The sequence below is a fragment of the Spermophilus citellus genome (assembly GCF_964194105.1).
Source record: "Spermophilus citellus genome assembly, chromosome: 1".
NCBI classification, from domain to species: domain Eukaryota; kingdom Metazoa; phylum Chordata; class Mammalia; order Rodentia; family Sciuridae; genus Spermophilus; species Spermophilus citellus.
The window spans coordinates 117,888,373-117,912,956 of record NC_138182.1 but is presented as its reverse complement, the minus strand read 5'-3'; the positions used below and the strand labels follow the sequence as shown (position 1 = coordinate 117,912,956).

At 41.9% G+C, this 24,584-nt stretch overlaps 3 protein-coding genes across 3 annotated transcripts in view; 1 reads left to right on the top strand and 2 right to left on the bottom strand.

The window, feature by feature from the left end:
- LOC308655630 (uncharacterized protein) overlaps positions 1-3,495 on the top strand; it is an 84,041-nt gene extending 80,546 nt beyond the window's left edge. The window contains exon 5 of the mRNA XM_081305705.1: positions 170-3,495. Coding sequence (XP_081161831.1) covers positions 170-2,423 — 2,254 coding nt within the window. The 3' untranslated portion in view covers positions 2,424-3,495. The remainder of the gene's footprint in view (positions 1-169) is intronic.
- LOC308655607 (uncharacterized protein) overlaps positions 1-24,584 on the bottom strand; it is an 801,622-nt gene that overhangs the window by 639,062 nt on the left and 137,976 nt on the right. The gene's annotated exons all lie outside the window — the stretch shown is intronic.
- LOC308648338 (olfactory receptor 2G6-like) lies at positions 23,245-24,197 on the bottom strand (the record flags this gene model as incomplete). The annotated part of the gene is given in 2 exon segments (XM_081292958.1): positions 23,245-23,282; positions 23,285-24,197. Coding segments are annotated over 2 exon segments (951 nt in total).

The window sequence follows — 24,584 nt, the reverse complement described above, 5'->3', positions numbered from 1 at the left end:
TTTTACAGAAGTCATATGGTTCTGGAAAAATGTACAAATGTACTCAGTGTGGAAAAACCTTTAGTGATATTGCAAATCTTAGTCTTAACCATGCATTTCCTACTAGAGTGAGTCCATGTGGAAGCAATATGTGTGGACAAGTCTTCATTTATAATTTTTTCCTTAATAGGCACATCATACCTCATTCTGCAAGCAATCCATATGAGAAAGAAGAGTGTGAAGGAAAGCCATATGAATGTAAACAAAAAAGAACATTTTTAATTTCTCTCACAAGTGTTCAAAGACAACTGACATCACACACTATAAATGAACCTTATGAATGTCTGACATGTGGAAAAGAGTTCAATTGTTCCAAGTGTGTTAAAAAATATGGACGATCTCATAATGCAGAGATGTCCTATGGATGTAAGGAATGTGGGAAAGCCTTCACTAGTTCAAAATATCTTCAGATACACATACGAACTCATACTGGAGAGATGCCTTACAGATGTAAACAATGTGGAAAAGCCTTCACTCGTTCCTCTTCCCTTCAAATACATAAACAAACTCATGCTGGAGAGAGGCCCTATCAGTGTGAACAATGTGGGAGAACCTTCACTACTACTTCTTATCTTCGCCAACATGAACAATCTCATACTGGAGAGAAGCCTTATAGAAATAAACAACGTGGGACAGGCTTTGCTACATATAGTCAGCTTCATTCACATGAATGGACTCATACTGGAGAGAAGCCCCATGAATGTAAACAATGTGGAAAAGTCTTCAGTAAGTCAAATTACCTTCAAAAACACATGCGAATTCATACTCGGGAGAAACATTACACATGTGAGCAATGTGGGAAAGCCTTCACTTGTTCCAGTTACCTTCGAAAACATGAAATTACTCATACTGGAAAGAAACCTTATGGATGTAAACAATGTGGGAAATCCTTCACTAGTTCTTCTTACCTTCAAATACATAAACGATCGCATACTGGGGAGAAACATTTTGGATGTAAACAATGTGGGAAAGCCTTCACTTGTTACAATACCCTTCAAAAACATGAAAGAACTCATAGTGGAGAAAAGCCCTATAAATGTGAACACTGTGGGAAAGCTTTCACCACTTCTAGTTATCTTCATGTACATGAACGAATACATACTGGAGAGAAGCCTTATAGATGTGAACAATGTGGAGAAGGCTTTGCTTCATCCAGTCAGCTTCACTCACATCAACCAATCCATACAGGAAAGAACCCATATGAATGTAAACAATGTGGTAAAACCTGCACCACATCCTATTACCTTCAAGTGCATAAAAGAACTCATACTGGGGAGAGGCCCTATGAATGTAAACAATGTGGGAAAACCTTCATTAGGTCCTCTGTTCTTCACACACATGAACAAACCCATAGTGGAAAGAAGCCCTATCAATGTGAACAATGTGGGAAAGCCTTCAAGTGTTTTGCTTATCTTCAGAGACATAAAAGAATTCATACTGGAGAGAAGCCCTATGAATGTAAACAATGTGGGAAAGCCTTTGGTAGTTCACATCACCTTCATGTACATGAACGATGTCATACTGGGGAGAAGCCTTACAAATGTAGGCAGTGTGGGAAAGCCTTCACTAGTTCCAGTAATCTTCACATACATAAACGAACTCATACTGGAGAGAAGCCCTATCAATGTGAACAATGTGGGAAAGCCTTCACTACTTGTGCTTACCTTCACATACATGAACGATTACATACTGGAGAGAAGCCTTATAGATGTAAGCAATGTGGGACGGCCTTTGCTACAGCCAGATTACTTCGCTCACATGAACAGTGCCATATGGGAAAGAATCCCTGTGAATGTGCAGAATGTGGAAAATCTTTCAGTAGTTCCTATTATGTTCAAATACATAAACGAATTCATACTGGAGAGAAGCCCTATGAATGTAAACAATGTGGGAAAGCCTTCACTCATTCATTTTCCTTTCGAATACATAAACGAACTCATACTGGAGAGAAACCCTATGAATGTAAACAATGTGGGAAAGCCTTCTTTAGGTCCACTCACCTTCACTCACATGAACAAACTCATACTGGCAAGAGACCTTATGTATGTGAACAATGTGGGAAATCCTTCATTTTTTCTACTTCCCTTCAGAGACATAAACAAATTCATACTGGAGAGAGGCCCTATGAATGTAAACAATGTGGGAAAGCCTTCCCTGTGTCTGATGAACTAAACAGACATGAAAGAATTCATACTGGAGAGAGGCCCTTTGAATGTAAGCAATGTGGGAAAGCCTTCACTACTTCTTCTGGTCTTTACAGACATGAAAGGTCTCATCATGGAGAGAAGTCCTATGAATGTAAGCAATGTGGGAAAGCCTTCACATGTTACAGTTACATTCTAAAACATAAAAAAACATGCTGCAGAGAAGCCCTTTTAATGTAAGCAATGTGGGAATGCCTTCACTGTGTCTGCTAATCTTCACAGAGATGGAACAACTCATACTGAAGAGAAGTCCTGTGAATGTGGGAATGCCTTCATTGTTACAGTCACATTTTAAAACATCAAGCAACTTATACTGGATGGAATCCCTATTTTGTTTTTTGGTGGTGAGGGTCCCCGGGATTGAACTCAGGGGCACGCAACCACTGAGCCATATCCCCAGTCCAATTTTGTATTTTATTTAGAGAGCAGATCTCACTGAGTTGCTAGTTGTCTTGTTTTTGCTGAGTATGGCTTTGAACTCGCGATCTTCCTGTCTTGGCCTCCTGAGCCACTGGGATTACTGGTGTATGCCAACTGTGTCCAACAAGAATCCCTATTAATTAAAAAAAAATGTGAAAAGCACTTCATTTTTGTGTTGTATTGGAAGTAGTTGTATTGGAGGAAAATCTATTGAATGTCAAAAACTTGAGAAATCATCTAATATTCTTAGTCACCTTCAATGACATGAGAGGACTCCTAGAAAAGTTGTTGAGTGTGGTGTGTTTCTCTCTCTGAGTGTTTTCTGTTGCCTTCAGAACATTTCAGTCACTCATCTGGGGAAATAAACCCCCAGAATGTGTGTTGTTTCATTTCCCTTCCTATGCATGAGAATACTCGCAATGGAGAAATCACCTGAGAATGTGAGAAATGTGCCAAAGCTTAAGTTTTCCCCAGTTCCTTTGAAAGAAAGATTCACACAGATAAAAACCTATGAACATAATAAATCTTATAAAGATATTTGGTGTTCCAGTTCTCTTCGTATGTTACTCAGCTTTCGATTGTTGTGTCAAAACATGAAAAACTGAACTTATGGATGGAAAGATTTCCTTTGGCTCACATGATCACAGTTTTCTGTGACTATTGCTTTGGTCTGAGGTGACTTAAAAACGGATAGTGGAAGAGCAGAACTGTTTGTGTCATGGCAAAGGGAAGAGGATATGGAGGGGGATGAATGAGTCAACAACCAGACACCTGACGGCTAGTTTTGTTTAGGCTCACTGTTTTCTTAACAATAAATTAGGTGTCTATAAATTGTGTGATTTGTAGTGTTAAAGTTATAATAATAGAAATAATATAAATCAGTTTTTCTGGAGTTAAAATACTGAACTTTTAACTATCATGAGGTTGAAGTTTATTCTTTCTCAACTTTTTGAAATTTGTAAGCTCAAATATATTCATATTTATTGTCACGTGTTCTTTTCCACATTAGAAATTTATATGAGGAAGCATATGATTCTAGAGTTCACGCAGTATATATTTTTAGATTATTATCATAAGGCAAACCCTTTAAGTTTTGCTAATTTTCTAGGTTTTTAGTAAATATTGGAGTGCCAAGCTTTCTAATTGGTATAGTTTTCTATACAAATTGTAGAATAAAGATGTGCTTTTCATGATGAAACTATTTTTAACAGCATGAAAATATGACTTGTCAAAAAAGAACAACCAATTCAGAATTTTTCTTAGTGGGGATATAAAAAGAAGGTAAAGCAGCAGGGAAGCAGTAAGTAGGAGAGAGGTGTTGGGGGGCTGTAAGGTGAGCGTGCGTGTAAGGAGATGATGAAAGTCTTTGTGACTTAGTGGAAAGGTGTTAAGTACAGAACACTAGTGCCAAGGAGTAGGGTTATCATGAAAACTGCCTGAGGGCAGGAGGCAGCTTTGGATTAGGGACCAGGCAGAGGTTACAAGAGTCTGGAGAAACAGGCTAGAAAAACCCTGGTGTGTTCCAAGCAGATGGTTATAGGTGGCCCTGGGGAGGGCTCAGAAGATGAGCAGACCAGGTGAAAGACCTTAGAGTTTGGAGGAGGGGAGGAGAGCAGATTGTGATGGGAGTGAGGGCTCTGCTGGAAACTGAGCCAAAGACCCCCTGGTTTCAGCATGGCAGAGAATCGGCCTGCATTGTGCCCATGGCCTGAGACAGACATCAAAGGAGAGGTCAGAGCAGGAAAGCATTCTGGCCACAGCCTGGGCACCATTCATTGTGTTTACTGTGAGATGCAGGAACAAAGGAAAGCAGAGCAGAGTCCTCTGGAAAATTCATGGCCTGACCAGGGGCAAGGAAAAGGAAAGCTTGCGGTAGAGAAACCACTTGCCCAAGAGATCAGTGCAGCTAAGAGCTCTATGCCACGTGGCAAGACAAGGAGGAACTGGCCTTCAGGGAGCCTCGGAAGTCTGATGCCACCTCACCCCTCCTGTCACAGCCCAGGGGCACCTTCCACAGGCTCCTTACTCGGAGTCACCTCTGCACTGGGGGCCCTGATCTCAGTGCACTGCTCGGTGGTCCCACACAGCTGCAGGTCTCCTAAGCAGATCAGGTGCATGCTGTGCGAGGGGCACACCTGGGCACTCACAGCACGGAGCCTGCAGGTGCAGAGTGCAGAGCCCTTAGGGCAGCTGCTACTTGACTTACATTGAAAGTTTGCTGCAGGGAGCCCCTGATGGGAAGTTCCTGCTGGAGCTGTGGGTGTGGAGGTGCAGTGAAGTCCCCAGGAAATCAACTCCCCACCAACTGGATTTGGTAGGGTAGGAAAGCCACTGGCATTAGCATGCAGCCTTGCTAGCAGCCAAGGACCAGGAAAGCCACAGGGACGGAGATGCCCAGGCCTTGGGAGGGTGAACCCCACAGTGTGCACAGGAGGCTGGACATGGAGAGTTTGGGTTGAATTCCTCCCTGCTGGGTTTTGTCTTGCATGGAGCTGATTCCTCCCCTCTGCTGCTCTGCTTCTCCCTTTGCAATAGGACCGTTTGTCCTGTGCCCTGTACTTTGAAAGTGTGGGATGATTTTTTAAAGGGGCTCACACCTGAAGCAGTATTCGTTCATTCTCACTGGAGATGTTGGACTTGTACTTTTGAAATTGTGATACAGACATGAGACTTACAGGGCGAAGGACAGAGAGTAATGGCTTAGGTATGTTCAAGTGCATCCCCAAAAGCTCACGTGCTGATGAGGCTTGCTCTCCAGTGCAGCAGTGTGGGTGTTGCTGGGATTTGTAAGAGATGGTTCCCATGGGTGGCCACAGGTCCCTGGGGTGCTGTCCTCAGAAGGGAGTCAGGTGTGACTCTGATGCCTGCATGAGTTCTCCTGAGAGGTTGGTATTAAGGCTGAGCGGGGCTCCACCCTGTCTCACTTTCTGTCTGTGAGCTAAGCTCACTCCACATGTGGTCCCACCATCACCAGTCACTGTGATGTTCTGCAGCCAAGAGCCCTGACCAGAACTCAGCAATGCCAGCGCCTTGCCTCTGGACTTGAGAAACTGACCTGAACAAACCTTTTTTTCCTATAAAGTTAGCTTGCGTTGGGCATTTTATTATAGCATCCAGCACAGCAGCTATGATTGTGAACAAAAGTGGAAACATTTACTTTTCCACCATACTTGAAGCTCCAAAATTAAAAAATAAAATGCAAAAGTATTCTTATTTATTTATTTATTTATTTATTTTTTGGCAATGCAGTTACAAGAGAATCTCTTCTTTGTAACAAGGTGATATTGAAAAGAATGTTTTACCAAAATTTTCAATGGGATGTCATTTAAATTATTTATAGATACTGAGGACAAGTCTAAAATCTGTCATGGTATATAGCTCTTTAGTCTATAAATAGTTTTTTCAAGACCAATCTGATATGCAAATATTCTCCAAGTTTCTATGCAAATGATCTGGTAAAACTTGATAAAACTAATTTTGCAAACAAATTGGGTTTTTCTCTGAATATTTTGTGTATACTGGCTTGATGGTATAGAGAAAATTATTTCCAAAGATAAACTACAACACCCATTGTGGTTAGTGGCACTACTCATTGTTTTCAAATTTATAGTACATATGTATAGATTTGCCTGGATCTGAAAATTTTCTCATCCCCTCTAATGTAGCTACACAAGTCTCACTTTGTCCCCTGGGTTCTTTCTGTTCATGTAGGTTGCCTTGAATCAGAACAACTGCACTAACTGAACTGTTATCCTCCTTTTGTTTTTATTCTATATTTTTTCTTTAAAAACTTTATACCTATTTTCTACCAAACTTCTGCAGAAGTTCAGCTGCTAACAGCATAATGCTAGCCAGGTTCCTTCAGTTTCTCACTAGTGTCAATCAGAGAGATAAGATTGAATGCAACCTTGGTCTCCAGGAAAGCAACCTGAGAGCTACTCCTTCCAGGTCCCTTGCTGTGCAGGTGTGGCTTGGATCTAGACACTGAGTCTCTGAAACAGGACCAGACCAACCACTGGGCAGGTCCATCCTGGCACTGGGAGACAACCATAACCAGAGACAACAGGGCTGAATGACAAGGATCTTACAGAAAGATCATCAAAGGCGGAGGTAGGAATGCTGTCTGCTTAAGATGGAGTCACTTGTCTCAACCCCTGCAAAAATAAATAAAGTCAGGAGGCTATGAAAGATGGAATCCCATGCACTTATGTCTGATAACAAGAACTGTCACAAGAGACTGTCAGGACCACAACCTGGCACAAAGGCTGCTGTGTGTGTGTGTGTGTGTGTGTGTGTGTGTGTGTGTGACATTTGCCCAGTCACTGCTTGCACACCTTGGACTGATGGTAGCACTGTTATTTTTCCTTTTATAGCCAAAAGATTGGGTCATCATTTCTAAGCAACTTTGCTAAACCTCATTTTGCCTTTGAGAATGTTGTCTTGCTCCTCCTTGAATATGGTCATAATTCACCACATAAAGTGATTCCATTGCAGTACTCATCTAGAGTAAGCCTTTTATCTTTGAAAACATTTACAATTTTTGATGGAAAAAGAAAGTTTATATCACACACACACAAAAAAAATATTATCCTGTTTGGTTTTCCAGATTTTCTTCAAAGATCACATATTTATTGTATGATCAGAAAAAAAAATCTAAAACAAGGAACTTTCAAAGAAATATGTATGAACTGGGGATCTGGTTCAGTGGTAGAGTGTGTGCCTGGCATGTATGGGTCCCTGGGTTCAATTCCCAGCACTGCATCATTCATTAATTAAAATAACATGTACATAACAGCTCCTGAGAGCTAATGCCAGATTCCATCCCTGCTGAGCGTCAAGGACATGGTCCCTGACAGGTCACCCACACTAGGTAAAAGCCCTTCACCATAGACAGGCGTCTGCTGCCTAATCCTAGGTATGCTTGAAGATTCGCTGATAGGGAGTGAAGAGTACCCAGTGATCACAGTGAAAGAACTCGATTCAGACCTCCACCCTCATCAGCACTTCTTCATTCTAGGAATCTGAGCAGACGTGGAGGTGAGCAGATATATGTAAAACCACGTATATGGCTTTTCTGAGGGGAGGGGGGATACTGAGGATTGAACTCGGGGGCACAGTACACACCAAACACAGGAGAGCCCTCCACATTATTCCAGTACTCATGGGGCTAGAGACACCTGCTGGGATTGGCACAGGATCTGCAGGGTTGAGGATCTCAGTCCATTACTATGAAAAGCGAGCAGAATAGACTATTCAGGACATCCAACAGCGCCAACTCAGTGCTGACTACAAAATGGGACTCCCTGGCATCTGTTGTCCTGCAAAGCCAGTCGGGGAAGAATGCTGTTTCTATGTGAGCTGATCAGGAGAGGCTGGAGAGACAAGGTTAAAGGCTCCAGGACCCCTGGGACAGTGGAGAGAACTTGCTGATTCCTGGAGGTCCCCAAGTGGCTCCTATAGTGACGGGCATCACTATGGGTTCAGGTGTGCATGTGTTGACGATGGAAATGCTTATGTTTGGATTCTAGATCCTAATACCAAAACATCATAAAAGAGGGGATGATAGGAAAAATGAAGTGGCTGCTACTGGATTCCATCGGAATGCCTGGTCATTTTTATAATGCTTCTTTGGATGTGTTAAAATTATAATCTCAGGTCCTGGCCATGGCTAATGTGAAAAAACTTACTTATTTATGTGTACTGGGGATTGAACTCTGGGCACTTGACCATGGAGCCACATCCCCAGCCTTATTTGTATTTGAGTTGCTTAGTGCTTTGCTTTTTCTGAGGCTGACTTTGAACACCCAATCCTCTTGCCTCAGCCTCCCAAGCCAATGGGATTACAGGCATGGGCCACTGTGCCTGGAAATTTATGTATTTTTTATTTGTTCTATTTGGTTATACATGAGAGTAGGATGCATTTTGACACATTGTACACGAAGGGAGTAAAGCTTCTTCCAGTGGCTGAACATGGTGCAGAGTCACACTGGTAGTACAATCATGTAAGGTAGTAATGTCCATCTCATTCCACCGTCCTTCCCATCCCCACACCCCCTCCCCTCACTCCCCTCTGCACAACCCCAAATTCCCTCCAGTTGCTCACACCTTACTCAAGTTCTCAGGATCATCTGTGGCTCCTGCTGCATTCACATGGACTCAGTATTTTAGCGCTCATGTTTTTCTCTTCATTGAGTAATGTGTGGTGCATTTTAAAACATTTGAGTAGTGTGTGTGAACATTTCCATAAGAGGGAAGCAGAGAACGAGGACCTGGAAATTCACTTCTAAAATCTTGTCCCACTCTTCCTGTATTTTCCCAGGCAGAGGCACAGTGACTTAGGTTGAGCTTCCCTTTGAAAATGACAGGGTCTTGTGTCCTCAGTCACTGTCCTGTCTTCCTGGGCCTGTCACAAGGTTCCCAGGGCTGCCCTGTGTCCTGCATGGTACAGGGAATTTCAGTCCTGGCATCAGCTCCTCCTAGAGGACAGCCTGAGGGGTGGGAGCAGCTGGAGGCCCTGGGGCTGAGGAGTCTCCTGGGATGGGCCTCATCTGGACAGCTACCCTTTGGGACATGGCTTCCTCCCAGCCCATCCTTTAGAGGTACGTTGTTCAGTGGGATGCTGGTGTCTAGGAGAAGAGAGTATTTCTTCCCCCTGAGTTTTTTCAGATTAGTGGAGGAATGAAACTTCTCCCAAGGGAAGCACCCACCCCTGCAGTGCTGTGAACACCTGAGCCATGGTCCAGGGTCTCCTAGGAGGGTGATTGTGGAGCATGTCGGGGAGCAGAACCAGGTGGGAGGATGTCGCAGCTGGTGGGATGGCCTTACTTGACACTTGAGTCTGACATGTTCACAGCTAGTGAAAAGGTGAAATGTTTTTAAAGAGACTGTAAAAAGTGGATTCCAAAAAAGCACAAGCATATACATGTATGGGTATAAATATATATGTATATATAGTTTTATTTCCATTCATTGAAAATTCTTATTTAGCTTTCTTCCCACGAGCGTAGGCAGCAGCACTGAGATTTGCTCCTTTCTTTTGGGTGACTTCAAATGTAATTTGAGACCCTAGACTCAAGAATGCTATTAGAGGAAAGAATTAGAGAAAATGTTTCTCCCATTATTGCTGCAGAAAATTTTGTCCATGGAACGGCAGGAGTTCAGTGCATTCTCCCTATTACATACAGTTGACCTTGACCGATGTTTTAAATATGTTGCAATTTGTTTCGCTTCCTGTAATGCCTTTAATCAAGTCTGAATGTAAATGTCAGCCCACTGGGCATTTTTTTTTTCTCTTGGTCCATGTCTTGGACCCCTCTGCTCATGCTATACTATTTTGAGTATTAAAATTTGGAAATCCTTTATGTAGGATCACATGTCACTTAACACAGGGATACAATGTAGAAGCGAACTTTAATGCTGCCACCATTGCACACAGCACAATGTATTCACACTGTCCTGGATGGGGTGGCCCTCCTCCACCTGGGCTCTGTGGATATTCACTTGGTTTCTAGGCTACAAACCTCCGCAGCCTGTTGCTTTACCCGCTGGAGATGGTAATGCCTTGGCTTTGTCTACACCAGCATCACAACAAAGGCACAGGAATCCCTTTACCACAGACACCCTTGGTATAAAGGGCCTGTCCCTGAGCAAAATGTTCTGTGGCCATGTCTGTATTGGACAAGCCAACAGTCTACTGTTCAGGGGACTTTGACAATTATGAGACACTTGCCTTTCCTGCGGTGTTTGGCAAGGCAGTTTCTCTTGATTGCTATGAAGTCTGTTTTGGAGAATTATGAAATTTTATATGACTAGCATTTCAAGGAGGTGAACTCTTAGTAACATTAAGTTGTTTCTAAGCCATGTGGCATCTTTTCACTTATCCCACTTTGCTATGACCTTAACCAATAAAATTATTTTTTTCCGTTCATTGATTATTACTTGTTTACTAGTTGGTTAAATTTAGTTTAGAGTAAACCACTTGCACACTTCCAGTTGTACTTTTGATGTCACCACAGAGGACGAGCCCAATTCCAAGGTAACAAATAGAGCCAATCAGGATGAGATGTTGTCTATCAAGGAAGCTCATTAAAGACTATGTATTCAGAGGGTTTCTTTGGGAGCGGAGTGGTGCCTGGTAGGTGGGTCTGATCCTGTAGGTGTGACTGAGAATGGAAGAAAATAATACACTTTTAGAAGGAAAGTAGATGTTCAGCAAGTACCAAAGCTGGGCACTACTGGTGCACACCTCTAAACTCAGTGACTAGGGAGACTGAGGCAGGAGGATCTCAGATTCAAGGCTAGCCCCAGCCACTCAATAAGACCTGTCAATGATCACACCTATTCTTGATGAATAGTGCAAAAGACTGAAATAGACAATTTGCTTAACTACCTTCTTATCCTTTGTTACCTACAGAAGCAGATGCTCTGGATACCATTGCAGAACACTGATTCTGGGCAACTGGAATACTATGGACTGAGAACTCTAAAACCATGAACCAACATAAATCTTTGCTCCTCTAATTTGTTTTTGTCATGTATTTTGGTCATATGATAAAAAGTTGCCTAACACAAGGTCATTAATGTCACATTCTGGCAAACAAATTTGTCTATATTATGTACATGTCCTGAAATTTTTGTAGGTGAATTTAAAGGTGATGGAGTCATTAACCTGATGGAGAAAATGTTTTTGTTTTTGTTTTATTTTGTACAGGGATTGAATCCCAAGGCACTTAACCACTGAGCCATATCTCAAGCCCTTTCTGTATTTTATTTAGAGTCAGGGTCTCAGTTGCTTAGGGCCTTGCTGAGTTGCTGAGGCTGGCTTTGAACTCACAATCCTGAGCCATTGGAATTACAGGTGTGCACCACCATGTCTGGCCAGAGAAAGAGGCAGCACAGCATTCAGGCAGTGGCATGGATATTGCTTAAACTTAGTCTAGTTTACTGTGAGAACTGGAAGCAAAAAAAGAAAAAATTTGAAAAACATGCAATTTGGCTGTGAAATAAATACATGCAAAACTGGGACCAAGGGAAGTTTGGTTGCTGAAGAGATTACAGCTATTTAATGGAAGATTCATATTGAGCACAGTGACAATAGGAAAGGTGCCTTGAGGCATCTCAGGAATCCTCTCAGGCTCAAGGGTGTAATCCTCTACACTAGTTTGAAAGAAATTGCCTTAGCAACAGACTGGGGATCCCTGCTTACATCAAGGTACTTAGAGAATTGTTTCCCCAGTATTCCCTTAACCATCCTTGCCATTTAGACACCCATGCCACTGCAGCCGTGGTCTAAGAGTGACCAGCTCCTCCTGGAGCTGACAGCATACTTGGGCATCATCCACATCATGTTGGCTTGGCAGGAATGTGGGATGGTGGAGCTACAGGGTCACAGAGGCTTCTCCAGAGATTTCCAAGGAAGGCCTGGGAGGCCAAGCACTTTGTGTCAGGGAGGGGCTTCTTGCATAAAGTGCCTGTAAGGGTGATGCATGAAGCTGAGAAAGTGACACTTCAGCTGCAGAGAAGACCCCAGGAATTAAGGGTGTCTGAAATCTGGACTATCTGCTGAATAAAACTGGTCAGGGAGCAGAGCCAGCCTAAGAGAGAGGTCTTGTTGGCAACAAGGTCATGGGGAAATGCTGCCCAGGCCCTCTGGAGCTAAGCTCTTGCAATAGCATGCTTCAGATGGTAGACACAAGCTACAGGAGGAGACCAGTGCTGGCACACCCGCCCCTCTCAGTGGGGAGGACTCTCTTTCCACTCCAGAGCAGGGTCAGTCTACCCAGGCTTTTGCTGTCGGGGAGGCTCACTCACAGTAGGGAGGCCAGTGTGTTTTGCTCACTCTACTCATTTAATTGACAACCTTAACCAAAACACCCTCATGGAAACACCTAGAATGACAGTTGACCAAGTATCTGCACAGCTGGTGGCACTCAAGTTGACAAGGTCAGTCATCATAGTGGGTGTTAGGGATTTTACAAGGCCAAGGAGATGGAGCCTGGTGGGGTCAGTGGTCCAGTCAAGGAACAGAGAAATTCAGGGAGCACAGCGCTGGGCTTGGAACCTCCTTTATGACAACACAGCGTGCTTCAGCCCAGCTTCTGCGTCTGCTCTCCCACTGTATTCAATATTAACAGGTCCATATGATTTTACCCAGAACCTTAATGGAGAGGGTACTGATATTACTTCAATTTTTTGTAATTTTTATTAAATCTGTGATTGTAACCTTTTTAAGTGAACATTTAATGTTATTTCTTACTATAACATTTAAACCATTACCACCACTGTTTCCAATATTAATAATAATAATAATAGTAATTATTATTATTATCATTATTATTATTATTATTATTATTATTATCTTGCAACACAGGGGTCTGAGCTGAAGGTCATTCTATCACTGAGCTACATTCCCAGACTTTTTGTCTTTTGAGCAAGGTCTTGGTAAGTAAACCAGACTGACCTGGAACGTGCAACCTCCTGCCTAAACTTCTGGAGTCACTAGGATTAGTCATGCACCACCATACCCAGATTATTTCCAAACTTTTTAACATCCCAAATTGTTTCTACCTATTGACTTTTGTAACTAATGCTTCAGCGGACATTGGTGTCCAAACAATAATCTGTTTGGGAACCAGTTTTCAAATTTTTTTGTGTATACACCCAGGAATAGAAATGCTGGGTGATAGGCTGATTCTAGGATGAGCATTTTGAGTGAACTGCACACTGTTCTGTGCAGTGGCCACATCATTTTTAATTCCCTCCAGGGATGATGGATGGGGGATTATTTCCATTGATCCACATCTTCACCAGTGTTCATTTTCCATACATATATATCCTAGAACGCATGGACCAAGTACCTCACTGTGGTTCTGGTCTGCATTTCCTTAATGTTTATCTTGTGTTTATCTTGTGTGTTGTTTATCTTGTGTGTTGAAACACCATTTAAGCCATTTACCCATTTGTCCAATTGAGAATTGGGTTATCTTTTTCTTCTTGTGTTGAAGGAATTATTGTTGGACACAATACCTTTATTTTATTTATTTATTTTTATGTGGTGCTGAAGATTGAACTCAGGGCCCCACATTATAAACTCTTAATTTATGGGCTGGGGATGTGGCTCAAGTGGTAGCACGCTCGCCTGGCGTGCGTGCGGCCCGGGTTCGATCCTCAGCACCACATACAAACAAAGATGTTGTGTCCGCCAAGAACTAAGAAAAAATAAATAAATATTAAAATTCTCTCTCTCTCTCTCTCTCTCTCTCTCTCTCTCTCTCTCTCTCTCTCTGTGCCCCTCTCTCTCACTCTCTCTTTAAAAAAAAAATAAACTCTTAATTTATAATGTCCAAAAGTATTGGACATTAAAACATTATTTTTTTAAATATTAAAATCACCTTATTCCCAAGTGACTTGGGAAACATTTGCACCTTCCCGCACCCACACCCACTCCCACCAGTCTGAAGAGTGCATCTTGTTCTCTTTAACCTTGACTCATTCTTTAAAACACTTCTGAGGTCCTTTCTTTCTTATCTGTGGGCATTTTGCTTGAACTCCAGGCTTTGGTGGTGGAGAAACGTCAAACCGTATCCTAACATTTGTAGAGTCTGTGAAGTTCTGGTATAAGCACAAATTTTAAATCAGCCCCAATGATCTTTTAGGTTGTCATAAGTATAAACCATTTGAAAGTCCCCTCCAATCCTGTTCCTGTTTTCAATATTTTCATTGTTTTTCCATGATTTTTCCCTTGAGAGAATCATAATGAGAAGATAATGTAGAACTGACTATATAAGGCAATTAACTTTTTCTTGGTAATTGCACAAGTGTCTGAAAATTCTTGATTTTGATAAATTGATAAAATTCAATCTCTTTTTGGGGGGACAGAGATAGAGGTACAAATGGAGAGAAAGAAAAAAACTGAATCAAGAATTAAGAGTTTAGCTCTCTTTCTGTGGACCCTTGAGGTCAGAGGAGCCGTCACAGAGACCCCAAAGAAAAAGTTCTCGGCGGACACAACATCTTTGTTGGTATGTGGTGCTGAGGATCGAACCCGGGCCGCACGCATGCCAGGCGAGCGCGCTACCGCTTGAGCCACATCCCCAGCCCTCAAGGGTCACACTAAGTTGCTGAGGCTGGCCTTGAACTTGTGATCCTCTTGGCTCACAGTCACAGGATTACAGGTGTGTGCCACCATGCTGAGGCAAATTTTAGTGCTTTTAATAAAAACAATATTGGATTTGAGGACATGACCGCCGAGGAGGAAGCAGCGACACTGATGTCTCCGCACTAACGGGATCAAAAAGACCCTTTGGAACAGCGGCAGTCTTCACACTGAGGAACTTCTAGCAGAATTCCATGAAGAGGGGTCCTGCAGGGATCTGGTAGGTCTATTAGAAGTGTCGGTGTGTGGCCGCCGGGACTCAGGGCCTGGGGACTGTGATACTTGCCGGAGTCAGGCCGTCGCCTCCCCGGCCCCGGGCGCCGCGAGCCATAAAGACACGGACCGGGCCGCGGTGCGGCTAGAAGCCGGGAACGCCGGGGGCGGAAAGAGCGAACAGGGCAGCGCCGGCTGTAGAAACCGCGGCGGAGAGAGGCGTGGGAGCTCGAGGCAGAGACACACCGGAGAGAGTGAGCCAGCACCCCGCCATCATCCCGAAATAGCGAGAGGAGAAAGATGGCGGCGGGAAGTGAGTAAGCCCCTCCTGTTCCGTGCCCCGCACCACCGCGTCTGAAAAGCTAAGACAGACAGCTGCGACTCAGCATTAAGCTATCCGGCTGAGGCGGCTGGTCAGCGCTTCTCATTCCCCGGAGGTGGATGCCTGCCGGGCCTTCGTGGGTAGTGGCTGCAGGGTCCAGGCGGGGCTTGGGAGACAGTGGGGACCCGCCCGAGGCGTTGGTCGCCCGGCAGGGGGAGGCGAACTGCAGCCGTTTGCTGAGGACACCACTGTGGCAGAGGGCTGGCGTGGCAGGACTGCGGCGGAGGAGATAAATTCATTGAAGCCTGCTGCACCAGGTGTGTGGTCTCCTGGTTCTCCCTCTCCACGCATCAGGGAAACCTTAAGAGCCCCTCCCAGCTCTCCCGAGAGTGCTACAGCCAGCCCAAGGGAGTCAGAGGTGCTGCGGGACTGCCGCTCCCTCCAGGGCTAGCTGTTGAGGTCTCTTGCACCAGCTACGGGGGTGTGGCTACAGGAGGGCAAGCAAAATTCGCTGAGGATTCTCAGCACCAAGCTCTACAAGCTTAGGGTCTGAGGGAATGGCAATCTGGAGGAGTGAGCCCAGTCGTTCATGAAAACAGGGCTCCCGGGAGCAGCAGACCTGGCCTGTAGCCAGTATTGTGGTGAGAGGAGCCTGGCTAGAGGAAAAGTGGAAGTGTTTGGACACAAGAGGAGGCCCTAGGCACTCAGGATTGGAGACTCGCCCAGTCTGGGAGGAGCTGCTGCACAGTGATTGGTTCCCGCGTACTGACGGGAAAGACTTGACCTGGGGGGCACAGCGCCACCTAGTGGAAGAGAAGTTAATCAAACTCTAAGACGGCATTTATTAGTCTTTTTTATTGTTTTTTTTTTTTTTGACTGATTGGGGTTTTTCTTTCATCTTCATTTTTCAATCTTGTTTTTTCTTTCTTTTCTCTTTTTTTTCTCCTTCTTTCTCTTCTAATCTCAATTTTAATTTTTTTTAATTATTATTAATATTTTTTTAAATTTTTGTTCTTTTTTAGTTCCTATTTCTTTCTTCTTTTGTCTTTTCATTTTTCTTATCCCCCCTTCCTTGAATTCTACCTGCCTACTCTCATTCTCCTTAGTGACTTCTTCCCTTCCCTTCTAATACCTTTCCTCCCTAGCATCTAATAAATTTATAGGAAAATAACAGTAACCCAGCAGTCAACCAGAACAAGAAGCAACATGAGCAGCTTCAAGAAGCAAGGAAGAAGAGGAGTACAAGCAATGCAGGACAGCCTAAATATTCAGGAGGACCTAGAGTCATCAGAAAAATGGTCATATAAAGACCTCAAGGAACACCTTAGACAGATGGAATGGAACCTCAAAGAGGATACGAGACAGCAAATTCAAGCAGCGAAAGAACACATTGAGAATGAGTTACATAAACAGCTAAAAGAAGAAGTTAAGCATCTTTATAAGGAGATAGAGATTATAAAAAATACTCAAACAATAATTCTAGAAATGAAGGAAACGATAAACCAAATTAAAAACTCAATCGAGAGTATCACTAACAGAGTGGAGCAAGTAGAAGCCAGAACGTCAGATAATGAAGACAAAATATATCAACTTGAAAAGAGTCTAGCCAACTCAGATAGGCTGGTTAAAAATCACGAGAAAAACATCCAAGAGATTTTGGATAACTTAAAAAAACCAAACTTACGAGTCATCGGGATAGAGGAAGGCACAGAGATTCATGCCAAGGGAATGAATAACCTGCTGAATGAGATAATTACAGAAAACTTTCCAGAAATAAAAAAGGAAACAGATATACAAATTGTAGATGCATACAGGACACCGAGCACACAAAATCATAGTAGACCAACGCCAAGACACATTGTTATGAAGCTATCCAATATACAGAACAAGGAGAAAATATTAAAAGCTACAAGAGAAAAGAGACAGATTACATTTAGGGGTAAACCAATAAGGTTGACAACGGATTTTTCATCACAGACGCTGAAAGCGAGAAGATCCTGGAACAACGTATTTCAAACACTGAAAGACAATGGATGCCAACCAAGAATTCTGTATCCAGCAAAATTAAGCTTCAGATACGACAACGAAATAAAAATCTTTCATGATAAACAAAAGCTAAAAGAATTTGCAGCCAGAAAACCTGCATTGCAAAGCATTTTGAGCAAAACACTACACGAGGAAGAGATGAAAAACAATAACCAAAACCATCAGTGGGAAGTGCCTCAGTAAAGACAGAGGGCGAGGGGAAAGATAATCACGGAGAAACAAACTAAATATTAAAAAAAAAAAAAGGATAAACATTCAAACATGGATGGAAGTTCAAACCATATATCAATAGTAACTCTGAATGTTAACGGCCTAAACTCTCCAATAAAGCGACATAGGCTGGTATCATGGATTAAAAAAACAAATCCAACAATATGCTGCCTCCAGGAGACACATCTGATTGGAAGAGACATACACAGGCTGAAGGTGAAAGGATGGGAAAAAATATACCACGCACACAGTTCTCGTAAGCAAGCAGGAGTGGCCATCCTCATATCGAATAAAATCGACTTCAAGACTAAGTTAATCAAAAGGGATAAAGAAGGTCATTATATACTGTTAAAAGGAACCATTCACCAACAAGACATAACAATTATCAATATTTATGCACCAAACAATGGTGCTGCGACATTCATAAAACAAACTCTCCTCAAGTTCAAGAATCAAATAGACCACAACACAATAATTATGGGTGACTTCAACACACCTCTTTCACCGTTGGACAGATCCTCCAAACAAAAATTGAATAAAGAAACTATAGAACTCAATATCACAATCAACAACCTAGACTTAACTGACATATATAGAATATATCAACCATCATCAAATGGATATACTTTTTTCTCAGCAGCACATGGATCCTTCTCAAAAATAGACCATATATTATGCCATAGGGCAACCCTCAGTAAATATAAAGGGGTGGAGATAATACCATGCATTTTATCTGATCATAATGGAATGAAACTGGAAATCAATGATAAAAGAAGGAAGGAAAAATCCTACATCACATGGAAAATGAACAATATGTTACTGAATGATCAATGGGTTACAGAAGACATAAAGGAGGAAATTAAAAAATTCTTAGAGATAAATGAAAATACAGACACAACATATCGGAATCTATGGGACACAATGAAAGCAGTTTTAAGAGGAAAATTCATCGCCTGGTGGTCATTCCTCAAAAAAAGAAAAAACCAACAAATAAATGAGCTCACACTTCACCTTAAAGCCCTAGAAAAGGAAGAGCAAAACAACAGCAAATGTAGTAGAAGGCTAGAAATAATTAAAATTAGAGCGGAAATCAATGAAATTGAAACAAAAGAAACTATTGAAAAAATTAACAAAACTAAAAGTTGGTTCTCCGAAAAAATAAATAAGATCGACAGACCTTTAGCCATGCTAACGAAGAGAAGAAGAGAGAGAACTCAAATTACTAACATACGGGATGAAAAAGGCAATATTACAACAGATCCTACAGAAATACAGAAGACAATTAGAAATTATTTTGAAAACCTATATTCCAACAAAATAGAAGATAGTGAAGACATCGATAAATTTCTTAAGTCATATGATTTGCCCAGACTGAGTCAGGAGGATACACACAATTTGAACAGACCAATATCAATGGATGAAATTGAAGAAGCCATCAAAAGACTACCAACCAAGAAAAGCCCAGGACCGGATGGGTATACAGCGGAGTTTTACAAAACCTTTAAAGAAGAATTAATACCAATACTTTTCAAGTTATTTCAGGAAATAGAAAAAGAGGGAGCTCTTCCAAATTCATTCTATGAGGCCAACATCACCCTGATTCCGAAACCAGACAAAGACACCTCAAAGAAAGAAAACTACAGACCAATATCTCTAATGAACCTAGATGCAAAAATCCTCAATAAAATTCTGGCGAATCGAATACAAAAACACATCAAAAAAATTGTGCACCATGACCAAGTAGGATTCATCCCTGGGATGCAAGGATGGTTCAACATACGGAAATCAATAAATGTTATTCACCACATCAATAGACTTAAAGATAAGAACCATATGATCATCTCGATAGATGCAGAGAAAGCATTTGACAAAGTACAGCATCCCTTTATGTTCAAAACATTAGAAAAATTAGGGATAACAGGAACCTACCTTGACATTGTAAAAGCTATCTATGCTAAGCCTCAGGCCAGCATCATTCTGAATGGACACAAGTTGAAGGCATTCCCTCTAAAATCCGGAACAAGACAGGGATGCCCTCTATCTCCACTTCTATTCAATATAGTTCTCGAAACACTGGCCAGAGCAATTAGACAGACGAAAGAAATTAAAGGCATAAAAATTAGAAAAGAAGAACTTAAATTATCACTATTTGCAGATGACATGATTCTATACCTAGAAGACCCAAAAGAGTCTACAAAGAAACTACTAAAACTAATAAATGAATTCAGCAAAGTGGCAGGATATAAAATCAACACGCATAAATCAAAGGCATTTCTGTATATCAGCGACAAATCTTCGGAAACGGAAATGAGGAAAAACACTCCATTCAAGATATCCTCAAAAAAAATAAAATACTTGGGAATTAACCTAACAAAAGAGGTGAAAGATTTATATAATGAAAACTACAGAACCCTAAAGAGAGAAGTTGATGAAGATATTAGAAGATGGAAAAACATACCCTGTTCATGGATAGGCAGAACTAACATCATCAAAATGGCGATATTACCAAAAGTTCTCTATAGGTTTAATGCAATGCCAATCAAAATCCCAACGGCATATCTAGTAGAAATTGACAAAGCAATCATGAAATTCATATGGAAAAATAAAAGACCCAGAATAGCAAAAGCAATTCTAAACAGGAAGTGTGAATCAGGCGGTATAGCGATACCAGATTTCAAACTATATTACAAAGCAATAGTGACAAAAACAGCATGGTACTGGTACCAAAACAGGCGGGTGGACCAATGGTTTAGAATAGAGGACACAGAGACTGATCCACAAAGTTACAACTATCTTATATTTGATAAAGGGGCTAAAAGCATGCAATGGAGGAAGGATAGCATCTTCAACAAATGGTGTTGGGAAAACTGGAAATCCATATGCAACAAAATGAAACTGAACCCCTTTCTCTCGCCATGCACAAAAGTCAACTCAAAATGGATCAAGGAACTTGATATCAAACCAGAGACTCTGCATCTGATAGAAGACAAAGTTGGATCCGATCTACAAATTGTGGGGTCGGGCTCCAAATTCCTTAATAGGACACCCATAGCACAAGAGTTAACAACAAGAATCAACAAATGGGACTTAATTAAACTTAAAAGTTTTTTCTCAGCAAGAGAAACAATAAGAGAGGTAAACAGGGAGCCTACATCCTGGGAACAAATCTTTACTCCTCACACTTCAGATAGAGCCCTAATATCCAGAGTATACAAAGAACTCAAAAAATTAGACAATAAGACAACAAATAACCCAATCAACAAATGGGCCAAGGACCTGAACAGACACTTCTCAGAGGAGGATATACAATCAATCAATAAGTACATGAAAAAATGCTCACCATCTCTAGCAGTCAGAGAAATGCAAATCAAAACCACCCTAAGATACCATTTCACTCCAGTAAGATTGGCAGCCACTATGAAGTCAAACAACAATAAGTGCTGGAGAGGTTGTGGAGAAAAGGGTACACTTGTACATTGCTGGTGGGACTGCAAATTGGTGCGGCCAATTTGGAAAGCAGTTTGGAGATTCCTGGGAAAGATGGGAATGGAACCACCATTTGACCCTGCTATTGCCCTTCTTGGACTATTCCCAGAAGACCTTAAAAGAGCATGCTACAGGGATACTGCCACATCGATGTTCATAGCAGCACAATTCACAATTGCTAGACTGTGGAACCAACCCAGATGCCCCTCAGTAGATGAATGGATAAAAAAAATGTGGCATCTATACACAATGGAGTACTATGCAGCAATAAAAAATGACAAAATCATAGAATTTTCAGGGAAATGGATGGCACTAGAGCAGATTATGCTTAGTGAAGCTAGCCAATCCCTAAAAAACAAATACCAAATGTCGTCTTTGATATAATGAGAGCAACTATGAACAGAGCAGGGAGGAAGAGTAGGAAGAAAAGATTAACATTAAACAGAGACATGAGATGGGAGGGAAAGGGTGAGAAAAGGGAAATTGCATGGAAATGAAGGGAGACCCTCATTGCTATACAAAATTACATACAAGAGGTTGTGAGGGAATGGGAAAATAAACAAGGAGAGAAATGAATTACAGTAGATGGGGTAGAGAGAGAAGTTGGGAGGGGAGGGGAGGGGGGATAGTAGGGGATAGGAAAGGTAGCAGAATACAACAATTACCAATAGGACATTATGTAAAAATGTGGAAGTGTAACCGATGTGACTCTGCAAGCTGCATTTGGGGTAAAATTGGGGGTTCATAACCCACTTCAGTCCAATGTATGAAGTGGGTTATGTCAAGAGCTTTGTAATGTTGTGAACAACCAATAAAAAAAAAAAAAGAATTAAGAGTTTAGGGGGCTGGGGTTGTGGCTCAGTGGTAGAGCACTTGCCTAGAATGTGTGAAGCCCTGGGTTCAATCTTCAGCAACACATAAAAATAAATAAATAAAATAAAGGTATTGTGTCCAACTAAAAAATAAATATTAAAAAAAAATTAAGTGGCCATATAACCAATATGATTCTGCAACCTGTACACTTGGAAAAATGAGAAATTATACCCTATTTGATTCAAATGAATGATATGTCAAGATCAATTATTGTTATGAGCAACTAATAAAAAAAGAATTAAGAGTTTAGTAAAATATAAGATTATATTTATCATTCAGTTGCTTCTGAATATGACTTTCAGTTTTGGGAACCAAATATGAAACTATGAACAATGACATGAGCCTGTGTATAGTCTTCACATTTCAAATTAAAAAAAAAATAAAATACATAATCAATTTTTTCTTCTTCAGAAGTTCAGGCTGGAAGCAATTACTTCATGGTAGACTTCATAAATTGTGAATACACTATAACTCTTGGGGTTTTGTATATGGCACTTTGGTTCATCCTCTTCAATGAAAAGGGGATTTTATCCAAATAATACATGACTGCACCATCTCAATAAGCAAGCTTGCTTCTTTGCTCCTTTAATAAAATGTCATTTTTTGTATCCCATAGTTTCATGGAATCAAGGTATCAACTCTGAATTACAGTCGGTTTCCTTGTGTTACAAATAAGCCAATACATCAGGACACAGTATTCTCAGGTTTAAACTGTTGGGTTGTCAAAAAATGGCCACATGTTATTTCACAGTATATTGTACATATTCCATGACCTCTTTGTGTGTGTGCATGTACAAACAATGCCTGTGAAAATGAACAATTTCCACGTGCTAGGGAAATATGTGTTTTGAAACAAATTTTTCTCAGGTAATATGAAGTATGGTGTGTCAGAAAACCTGGAAAGTGTGGGTAACATATTCTTTAGAATAAATAGAAGTTTTCAGGTGGAACAGAATGCTAGGTAGAAATAGTGGGTACTGATCCAATTGTAATGTGCACATGAGAATGTTTCCCAATGAATTCTACTCTTAAGCAGTTACCATGTACTGACAAAAACTTAGAAAAGAAAGAACGAGAACATGACAGTTGATGATGTGGTTGGAAAGAGTGCAGGGTTTTCTAAAGGTAGAGCCCAGAATCTTGGGGTGCATAAAAATGGAAAATGTCACTGTGCCTTCAGCACTTGAGCCTCTTCTCAGGTCCCTATGCCTCTGGACAGGAGGAGCAAATTGAAAACAGGACACCTGTGAGCTTATCCTTGCTATCTGAGGTTACAACTACGGCCATAACCGTCCTGACCCCAACGCCTTCCCGTTACCATGGTCCTCAATGCTCCTTTGACATCTTTGTTTCTCAGAGTGTAGATAATGGGGTTTAAAAGCGGAGTGACTATGGTGTAGAAAAGAGAGACAAACTTCCCCTGGTTCTTGGAGCCACTTCTGGCTGGTTGAAGGTACATGAATATGATGGTGCCATAGAAGATGACGACGACAACCAGGTGTGACGAGCAGGTGCCAAAGGCTTTTCTGCGTCCGGTGGCTGATTTGATTCTGAGCACTGCTTGAGTTATGAAGCCATAGGAGACTAGGATGAGGGACACAGGGACAATTAGAAAGATTACACTGGCCACAAAGAGTTCTGCCTCATTGAATGTCGTGTCCACACAGGCCAGCGTGATCAGCACAGGCACCTCACAGAAAATGTGGTCCAGCTTGCGATGACCACAAAGGGGCAGTTGCAGAGTGAGGGAGCACTGAATCAGGGAGGTCACGAGGCCACTGAGCCACGCTGTGCTGGCCAGGGATGCGCAGAGCTTCGGATGCATGATGGCTGTGTAGTGCAGTGGCCGGCAGACAGCAGCATAGCGATCGTAAGCCATGACCGCCAGGAGGATACACTCGGATGAACCCAACCCCATGGCCACATAGAGCTGGGCCATGCACCCAGCATAGCTCACGGTCTTGTCTCTCCTGTTCATGGTAACCAGCAGCTGTGGGGCCACGCTGGTGGTGAAGCAGATGTCCACACAGGAGAGGTTGCTGAGGAAAAAGTACATTGGGGTGTGCAGTCTGGGGTCCAGGCAGGACACTAGTATGATGGCAGCATTCCCCAAAAGGTTCAAGATGTAAAAGTGCAAAATGATAACAAAGAGGAGCCTCTCCAGCCGGGGCTGATCTGAAAATCCCAGGAGAAGAAATCCCTTTTCCGAGCTGCTGTTAGTGTCCTCCATTTCCCTGCAGCTTTCCTTCACAAAATGACTAATGTCCTGGAGAAAGAAGGCAACGCGGTCAGCCTTGGTGACCCAGGTTTTTTGCCGCGTGACTATGTCCCTGATGTCGCCCCTGGACCTGTCATATAGACCTGTAGCCCTCTCCTCCAAATTCGCCCATCTGCAGGAAATGCTTTGCTCCTTTTTTTCCTTCAATAAGATCTGACCCAAGCAACAAATTTAATATTTGTTTTATCTATGTTCCATTTGCATATATTCATTTCCTTTGCTTATTTTTGTGTTCTGCCTATTTTACACAATACATTTGTGCCTTAAAGTTATAAATCTATGAAGAAAGTGACCCAGTGTTCTTTTTATACAAATGTTTTATTCTATGGGCATATGAAA